This window comes from Bubalus kerabau, chromosome 11 (genome assembly GCF_029407905.1).
Source record: "Bubalus kerabau isolate K-KA32 ecotype Philippines breed swamp buffalo chromosome 11, PCC_UOA_SB_1v2, whole genome shotgun sequence".
In the NCBI taxonomy this organism is placed as follows: Eukaryota; Metazoa; Chordata; class Mammalia; order Artiodactyla; family Bovidae; genus Bubalus; species Bubalus kerabau.
In genome coordinates, this window is record NC_073634.1 from 57,849,367 (window position 1) to 57,859,816 (window position 10,450).

The window sequence follows — 10,450 nt, forward strand, 5'->3', positions numbered from 1 at the left end:
CACCACCCTTATGGAAGAAAGTGAAGAGGAACTAAAAAGCCTCTTGATGAAAGTGAAAAAGGAGAGTGAAAAAGTTGGCTTAAAGCTCAATATTCAAAAAACTATGATCATGGCATCCAGTCCCATCACTTAATGGGAAACAGATGGGGAAACAATGAAAACAGTGACAGACTTTATTTTCTTGAGCTCCAAAATCACTGCAGGTAGTAATTGCAGCCATGAAATTAAAAGACATTTGCTCCTTAGAAGAAAAACTATGACAAACCTAGACAGCATGTTAAAAAGCAGAGACATTACTCTGCCAACAAAAGTCCATCTAGTCAAAGCTGTGGTTTTTCCAGTAGTCATGTATGGCTGTGAGAGTTGGACCATAAAGAAAGCTGAGCACCAAATAATTGATGCTTTTGAGTTGTGGTGTTGGAGAAGACTCTTGACAGTCCATTGGACTGCAAGGAGTTCCAACCAGTCTATCCTACAGGTTAGTCCTGAGTGTTCATTGGAAGAACTGATGCAGAAGCTGAAAGTCCAATACTTTGGCCACCTGATGCGAAGAGCTGGCTCATTTCAAAAGACCCTGATGCTGGGCAAGATTGAATGTGGGAGGAGAAGGGGACAACAGAGGATGAGATAGTTGGATGGCATCACTGACTCAGTGGACATGAGTTTTAGCAAGCTCTGGGAGTTGGTGATAGACAGAGAAGCTGGTGTGCTGCTGTCCATGGGGTTGCAAAGAGTCAGACATGACTGAGTGACTGAACTGAACTGAACTGATAGTCAGAGATTGATTATTCATTCATTCTTCCTTCAAAATTATCTGATATATAATTCCTATGTGACTTACATTAATGGGGCTTCCCAGATGACACCATTGGTAAAGAATATACCTGCCAGTGAAGGAGATATAGGAGATGCTGGTTCAATTCCTGATTCAGGAAGATCCCTTGGAGAAGGAAATGGCAACCCATTTCAGTACTGAATAGACGAGGGTGTTGGAACCCACTCCAGTATTCTTGCCTAGAGAATCCCCATGGACAGAGGAGCCTGGTGGACTACAGTCCCTGGGGTCACAAAGAGTTGGACATGACTGAGGGACTAAGCACAGCACATTCCATTGAATAAAAAAAATCTCTGACTAAAAGTATTAACAACAAAAATCATCTCACAAATGTATCCCAACCAGTTCTCTCAGGAATTTCCACTTCCAGTCATGAAAAAGAATCTTGTAAGAGACTCATCTGACTTTCCTGATGAGAACAACTAGAAATGCAGAAATAAAAGAATTTGCTTCAAAGCATGAGACAGCAGCCAAAGGAGTCAAAACTTAGACTAGCTCAAAAGAGATGCTCATTGAAGGGAGCCCAGCTTTCTGCATTTCACTTTTCCTCCCAGGGATTTGCAAAATCTTACCATGGAAAGAGAACCTGAGATACAAATAGAAGGCTGCTGCTGAGAGGAAAATGATTCTTTAAGAGTTTTCAGCAACCTCATAGGGTTGGGGAGGCAAAAACTGGACAGGATGGCCGAAGAAGCAAAGGCTTGGAACTAAGGTGCCATAACAAAGGGACATTCAAAAATAAGATTTTTTTTTTTCTTTTGAAAATGCTTTCTCCCACCATTTTTGTCTATTAAGTTACAAATAACAAGAGCCAAGTAGTCCCTTGAAGCATACAAAAACAAATCAAAGTTTACATGTATCATGATGATGAGAAAACAAAAACTGGAGTAAATGCTTCATAGATGAGGTGGGATACTAGGTACTACATTTGATTCTCTTTTGGCATCTGGGATGACCATTCCATAGGACTAGGATAGAAAGGTAGACTATACCTTAGGTAATCATAAACAAGCCTCAAATCAGAGAAGTCTCAAGTCTTTGATTAGACTGAGGTGGTTTACCTCTCTGCTGCATGTCAGAGGACAGGATGAATTCTCTTTGGAGAGAAAAATCATCCAGATTGCTATGGTCTGAATGTTTGTGTCCTCCCAAGATTCATACTTTCAAATCCTAATGCTGCATGTGATGGTTAGGAGATGAGGTCTTGAGAGTTTCATACGTTATGAAAGTGGAGTCTTTATAAATGGGATTACTGTTTTTATGAAAAGGAACCCCACAGTCATCCGTCTCCCCTTCCAGCATGTGAGAACACAGTGAGAAACTATGAACAAGGAAGAGGGCCTTCACAGAACACACCTTTTCAGGAAATTTGGTCTTGGACTTCCCAGCCTCGAGAACTGTGTGAAATAAATTTCTGTTGTTTACAGGCTACTGAATGTGTAGTACTTTGTTACAGCAGCCTGGATAGACTAAGACACAGACTCTTTATATTTATTCATAAGAACATTTACCATTCAATCAAAAATTAATCAGCATATGAGAAAGAAATAAAGAATCATCAAGATAAAATCAAATAGCAAACAGTCACCATTCAGTTCAGTTCAGTTCAGTTCAGTCACTAAGTCGTGTCCGACTCTGCGACCCCATGAATTGCAGCACGCCGGGCCTCCCTGTCCATCGCCATCTCCCGGAGTTCACTCAAACTCACGTCCATCGAGTCGGTGATGCCATCCAGCCATCTCATCCTCTGCCATCCCCTTCTCCTCTTGCCCCCAATCCCTCCCAGCATCAGAGTCTTTTCTAATGAGTCAACTCTTCACATGAGGTGGCCGAAGTACTGGAGTTTCATACATATAACTAAAGTCTCCATTTTGAAAGCCTCATAGAGCTACATGACCATTTACTTAAACAAGTACAAATTCAATTAAATGAAACATGGCATATTCTAGTCATCAGGCAAATACCAGAGATTAATTATAATTAAGAGTCTTAAATCTATTTTGAATGTTTGGCTGCTGACAGTGTTTAGGCCTCACGCTTCCCCCTTTCCCTCCTGCTACAACTGGGCAAACTGACAGGAAGGCCCACCTTTTTTCCTATGCCAAAGGGAAGTCTGAAGAAACATTTAAACTCCAGCCCCTACATGGAGATCTTGACTCCAGACCCCAAAGCCTGATAAAAACCAAAAGCACTTGTCTCTGTTGAAGCCACTGTGGACTGGCTTGGACCACTCTATAGGGCAACCACAAAACATAAACAAAATTGATTCAAATACTGGAGTTTTATGACTTGGATTTTTAAAATAATTCTAATTAATGTATTTTAAAGGAGATGACCTGATAATGAATAATATCAGAAACCGGAATCATTAAAAAGAAAAAAAAAAAAGAATTAACTAGAAATTCTGAAATAAAAATGGAACTCAATAGATCAGTTTCAAGCATATTGGACACAGATGGAGACAGGATGAGTGAGCTAAAAATTAGGTCAGCAGAAAATAACTAGACACATGTATAGTTTAGGAAGAAATTTATAGTCTCGAACATGTATATTACTAAAATAAAAAAGGATAAAAATCAATGATAGGATTATTCATTTCAAAAAGTTAGAAAAAAAACCCAGTAAGTTATAACAGAAGAAAGCAGAAAAAAGAAATACAAAGATAAGAGCATTCTTGTATAAGAGAAATACAAAGATAAGAAATACAAAGATAAGTCTTAAATAAAACTTAAAAATTCTACAAAACTGAAAGCTATGTTTTAGAAAAGATTATTAAATTAGTCAACCTCTTACAAAACTAATCATTGAAAAAGAAAGAAGACACAATTAGGCACATGAGGGATGAATGGGAAAAAAAAAAAAAAAAGAGTAGTGCAGATTCTAATACATTTTTTAAAAATGGTAGAAGACATGGGCAATTTTATGTCAAAAATTTAGAAAATTAAATGAAAATAACAAATTCCTAGACTACAACTTACCAAAGCTGACCCAAAAGAAGCTGAAAATTTAAACAGTCTTATGCTTTAAAAATTTAATCTGCAATTTTTTAACTCTTCCTCAAATAAATACCCAGGCTCAGATTGTTATATCAGTGAATTTCTCCAAATATTTAAAAAATATATAATGCCATTCTCACACATTCACTTACAGAAAACAGAGAGAAAATATAATTTCTAACTTATTTTCTGAGGGAAAGCATATTTTTGATACCTCTGAAGGAGAATAATGAAGACAAAAATTATGCAATAGTGCCAGAAATATGACATAATTCTATACATATTCATAAATTTTAAAAATCCTAAAAATGGAGTAACAGAAGACAAATAATATAATAAAAATATCTACAAGAAATCTAGAGCTAATGATATAATAAATGGTAAAATATTAAAATTTCCTCACTGAGATCTAAAGGTAACAAAAATATCTATTACCATACTTCTAAGTTGAAGGTTTGGCTAGTGCAATAATACAAGGAAAAAAGAAAACACAGGATTGGAAAAGAAGAAATATAACTCATAATTTGCAGATAACATGATTATATATATAGGAAATCCTACAGGATACAGTCAAAACTTGGCATTAGGAAGTGAATTTAACAAGGTAATAGATATGAAAATCAATATAACAACCAAATTTTTTATATTACAGACAGAAACTAAGGCCCAGAAAAGTACCCAGGTCCATATAGACACTTTCAAACTGGACAAAGTGTGACTCAGCCCAGTGGTCAAGTTTCCTGACATGTGTGATATCAGCAGTGATGCACTTGTTTGAAGCACAGAAGATGTAGAAATGTTTTCAAGTCCAGCTCATGTCTAATCAAACACAGGCCAGTGTACACCCTTGTCCTGGCACATCCCAGGCATCAGGACATTCCAAAATGCTGCTGGCTGCAGAAACCACACAGGTAGAAGGAAAGGAATAACTAAGGGGGGCAAGTTAGCAACAGTCTGAAATGTGGCATCTGAATGACCTGGATCTTCTGCTGCTGGCACAAGTTGTGAATCAAGAGTCACCCAGAGTGACTAGATTCCCCTACAGTGAAACATACAGATGGGATGAGGGGAAATGATGGCTGTGTCCAGGGTCAATAAGATAGGAAAAAAGAGTAGGGAGCTATTTAGCCCTGGCCTCATATTTACCCAGGGCATCAAATTTGAACTTCAAACATGATCTGCAAATGAGGCTGTACACAGAATTACAGAAAGACACTGGCAGAATTGGAAGTAGGAGATGTTTATCATAGGACTTTAAACTCATGTCCCTGTCTTTATTGATAATAGCTACAACACATCATTAATTAATGTTCTCTATAAATTCTGCAACTATCATGTAAATACTAGAATTATATATATTGGGATGATGTATCTGTATGCTAATATTATTATTTATTGCATATTAATATTTTTAACTTTTGTAGCATTCATTTCACATTCTTCCTTTCCTCTTCTTCCTCCCCTTGTCACTCCAATCCCGCTCCTTCTTCAGCTGTTCTTTCTTTAAAGTTGAAAGTGGCAGAACTTCGAAGGCAAACCTTGGAAAGACTTTGGGTTCTGCAATGGCTAACTTGGAATTGAAGCCAAATCTTGGAATCTGTAGGTGGAATGTGAGGGGTGATGGGGTATTTGCCCCATATTTGGGGACAGAGCCAGAAAGATTTCCATAATATTATAAGCATGACTCTATTTTCAGCTTCTTTAGTCTAATGTCACCTCAAGACACTGGGGCTACAGTAGGAAGTTGAAGGGTTTCAGTCAAACAGTACAATTTTGCATTTATAAAGCAACTCATACAGATGTCTCTAACACAGAGAATATACCTAGGACCTGAACTTACACTCCTACTACTGTCCCAAGAGTCTTTACCAAGAGTCCAAACATCTCTTTTAGGGAGGGGAGACTAATTTTTACAATGTTCATAATGTGGCCAGCTAATTCGGGTTTAGGTGGGTGAGTAGAGATGGGAAAGAAAAGGGAACTGTGTCTAAATCTCCATTTGGAAGCTTTAATTCTACTTCTTCAAATCAAAGCTGGTCTTCAGCACTTGGACTGTCCCTTCTATTGCTCTTGTTTCAGCCTCTGCTTACTGTTGAGGAAAATTAGCAGATACATTTCAGAATCTGTTTAGAATTGTGTAATAGAGAGAGGAGAGATTACTAAAAACCTGTGTCCTTTACAAAGGATGGAGTCACCAGAAGATAAAAGAAAGATTCAGGAAAATCACAGGAGCCTGGTTTGTTGAAATTCCAGGAGCCATTTATGGAGATTAAACCTACTGATACAAATTCTAGTTTCGAGCCTCTCTTGACTTACCTCCACCAGCTTGTTGGCGTGCTCACGGAAAACTTGGGCATATTCCTTCACTTCCTTCTCATTCCCACTTTTTGCAGCCTCAATGAGAACTAGCAAAGGAACGTTGGTTTCCAAGAAAGAATCTGATATGTGATCCATCACTGCTTTCCGAAGCTACAGTAAAAAAAAAAAAAAAAAGAATTAAGGGACAGAGGAACTATTTGACTGCATTACTCTTTAAGTCATATGAATTAAATCACTTCCTAGGAATAGTTTTTCTAAAACCCCTTTTCTCATGGTTCACAGACATAATGTTGCAACTCTCTTTTTAATCTTCCTGGCACTTATCATATCAAAGGAAGGCAAAGAGATATGACCAAGAATGATTCTGAACTATCTGTATTATATGTCAACTTAGAAGTTACACACATGACTTGTAGCTCAATACATTATAGACTGTCCTTACCAAAGTTCTGCTCACATCCTTCATTGGCCAAGTGTCTCCCTTCAGGTTTTGAGTCCTGATTCAGCTCAAGAACTCAGGCTTTTTAGAAAAAGAAGAAATGTAGGCATCAATCAACAGGTGGGGAGAACTTTAGATGATGAACTAGGCCTTGAAGCGACCCGAAAATCTTATCTCTCTGCTGTCTCCAGTCCTTTCTACATCCATTGTTTGTATTTGATGGAGCGAGAAATATGAAACACCTAACAATTTAAAAAATGTATCTGCCAGGTGCTATGATGACATAGTTGGTGTGCTCCAGAAAGAAGTACTGACAATTATTCTTCAAGGTAATTTAGAATGCTGCTGCTGCTAAGTCACTTCAGTCATGTCCGACTCTGTGCAACCCCATAGACGGCAGCCCAACAGGCTCCCCCGTCCCCAGGATTCTCCAGGCAAGAACACTGGAGTGGGTTGCCATTTCCTTCTCCAATGCATGAAAGTGAAAAGTGAAAATGAAGTTGCTCAGTCATGTCCGACTCTTTGCGACCCCATAGACTGCAGCCTACCAGGCTCCTCCATCCATGGGATTTTCCAGGCAAGAGTACTGGAGTGGGGTGCCATTGCCTTCTCCAAATTTAGAATAAACATATCCAAATTTCTAATAATGCATAATTACACATAATTCCCACATTGTTTAAATGAGAAGTGGGACAATCACATTAAAATGAAACGGAACTGTACTGAACAATTACCTTAGTGCTGCTTTGTTCATAATTGTCAGAATGTATGCAAGGAGAAAACACCCCAAATACAAATAAACAGAAGAGAAGATGATAAACAGTGTGTATATTTTCCAAACAAATATTCCTATTCAGGGGTATTCAGGCAAATCTTTTGATAGTATGATACATACACATTTATCATTGGTCAGAAGAAGGGAAATGTACAAATCTCAGTTCCTTTTTGCACTAATTACCAAAGGGTATCCCTGTGTGTATGTGTAGTTTAGTTTAACTCTGGATTGAGTTGGACATTGTACCATATAAAACATAACAAGATTTGTAGAAAATTAACATTAATTAGTTACTCATTAGCAAGGTGTGTTAAATTTCTGCTTGGGAATAATACTTTTATTGGTGAGCTCGTATATTCTGGGCATATGTGATGTGCCAGACAACTTAGATCAACCAAGATTTTTTTATGTTATCTCACTTAATCCCCATGACAATACTATGAGATAGGGACTATTCTTATACCACCAGTTTTTCAGATGAAGAAAATGAGACTCGGAAAAGTTAAATAACCTGCCTGCCCTCATAAGGTGGCAAGGAGCAGAGCCCTCTAATAAAGTCTGAAGGGGACAGTGCAGAGGACATTTGAAGCTGACCTGGCTTGGCTCTCCTCCAGGACAGAAACCCTCATGAAGGAGAAGCTATTGAATGTAATCAAAGTTGAACTGGCTGGGGACAACAGAGATAAAAGAAAGGGAAGATCTAGATAAAGTGGGGGCAATGGTCAGAACTAAGCTATCTCACCAATCAAGACACTGTTTGATTTTTACCTCTTAGGAAAATTTTATTTTTGCAAAATATATATAACATAAAAGTTTTTCACTTTAAGTGTATAATTTAGTGGCATTAATTACATTCAAAATGTTGTAAAGCCATCACCAACATACACTTCCAAAATATTTCCTTCACCCCAAAGACTCTATAAACATTAGGCAAGAATTTTCCGTGGTCCCCTTCTCCCAGCCCTAATAAATCTACTTTATGTCTCTATGAATTTGTCTATGCTAGATCATTCATACAAGTGAAATCATACAATATTTGTCATTTTGTGTCTAACCTACTGTATTTTAAAGTATTACATAAAATAAGAGAAGTGAATGCTCTGTGAAGCTAGAAGAATTATCTGCTCTTCTAGACTTTTTCCAAGCCTTCAGGAAGATTGAGTTCTCATTAAGTATGAGCAACTTGAAATCAGCAAGGTCAAAATTCACATAAAACTATTATAAGAAAAACATACCATCTCTACACAAACTGAAAGCATCCCAGAAAGATATGCCTGTAAAACAAATTAAAACTGGAATCTACTATTTCAAACACATTAAAATGCACTAAAAATGATGCAAGATATGAAAGAACATAAATTAGAAGAAGAAGAAATTCAAGGATGAAGTCATGAAACTTAGAAAAGAATTATAAGTAAAAGAAAAATCATTTGAAAAAGACTAAATAAGTCTTTAATAAGGCAGTAGCAAATGCCTCAAAAGAAATAGAGAAAAGAAGGAAAAAATTTTAAATGCAAAATAAAATTTTTTAAAAGAGATTTTAAAAATTTGAGAAAAGGTAACTAATACTGAAGATAAGCAAAGAAATTTCAATATATGGCTACCAGAGGTCCCTAAAGAGGAAAATCAAAGCAAGAAAATGAAAAGAATATTAAGTACAGTAATTCATGAATATTTTCCTGAAGATATATATAATTTTAAAGTGCTATTATATAAATATAATTACTTATATAATTATTTATTTAATATAATTATTAAGATATATCATATAGAAATTATATTCTATATATATTATATATAGACATATATTTTATATAGAAATATATATTATACACATAATATATAAACAATTTTCTAAAAAAGCATTTCATGCACTTGAGAAAGGAAACCTATACTATCAACCAAGAAAATTGGATTCTAAAGAAAAAAGGGGTAAATCTTTATGTATTTAGACAAAGAAAGGAAAGGAAATTATTTATAGATGATCACTAGACTTTTCAACAGCAAAGTTTTATGCCAGAAGAAAATAAAATATTACATTTAAGACCCTCAAGGAAATAAAATGTGAGCTAAGAATTTTATAACCAGCAGAACTGACTTTCAAGGATTTAAACCACAGACAAAATTTGATCAACATGCAAGAACTCAGAAAGTATCATTTTTATGAGACAGAGAATCTGTTAAAGGATGAACTTTACCTGGCAAAAGAACTAGAAAAACATCAACTAATAACTCAAAAAGCATAACATAAGTACTGGCAGTGAACATTCAGTATATTCTTATTTATAAAACTAAGAACATAGCATAGTCAAATGGGAGAGAGTATAATATAAAATGGATTTAAGCTCTGACAATGAAGATGTAAACATGAAAAGAAAAAGGGAATAGGATTTTTGTAAAAAGATCTTAACTATTTTATGTGATTTTAATTATAATGGTAGCATGAATATTGTTATTCTAACACTACTGTGTTTAAAGGTAGGCTCAGTGGTAAAGAATCTGCCTGCCAGTGCTGGAGCCACAGGAGATGAGGGTTCGATCCCTGTGTCAGGAAGATCCCCTGGAGGAGGAAATGGCAACCCACTCCAATAGTCCTGGTGGGATAATTTCATGGACAGAGAAGCCTGGTGGGCTATAGGCCATAGGGTCACAAGGGGTCAGACATGACTGAGTGAGCATGCACACAGAGCAAACAGTTATGAAATTTTACTTCTCATCTCCTGTGTCCTTGCTAACCGGAAGTGTTAGTGTGGAAGAAAGACAATGTAATATAAAAGAGACTTTTTTTAAAAGAGAGATTATGGAAAAACCCTATTATTCTAGACCTGAAGTAGAAATACCAATATGAACAAATGAGATTTTTAAGTAAACACACACACATATACTTTCCAGTTCCGTCCAACAATGGCCAGTCCAGTAATAATGAACATTTTTGAAATACAATTTTACCTTAAAACAAACTAAAGCTTCTTGGGGAAATGGTTGATTCCAAGTTCTTTGAGGCTAGAAATATATAAATAAGCCTGAAATATCTTATTATGCATATGTGCTAAGTCACTTCAGTTGCATCTGATTCTGTGAGATTC

The 10,450-nt window shown here is 36.3% G+C and overlaps 1 protein-coding gene across 1 annotated transcript in view; it reads right to left on the bottom strand.

The window, feature by feature from the left end:
• Window positions 1-6,616, bottom strand: part of CTNNA2 (catenin alpha 2) — a 271,343-nt gene extending 264,727 nt beyond the window's left edge. Inside the window, exons 1-2 of the mRNA XM_055541737.1 lie at window positions 6,593-6,616; window positions 6,148-6,300 (exon numbers count right to left, since the gene is read on the bottom strand). Of these exons, the coding sequence (XP_055397712.1) occupies window positions 6,148-6,300; window positions 6,593-6,616 (177 nt within the window). The remainder of the gene's footprint in view (window positions 1-6,147; window positions 6,301-6,592) is intronic.
• Between the last annotated feature and the right edge of the window lie 3,834 nt (window positions 6,617-10,450).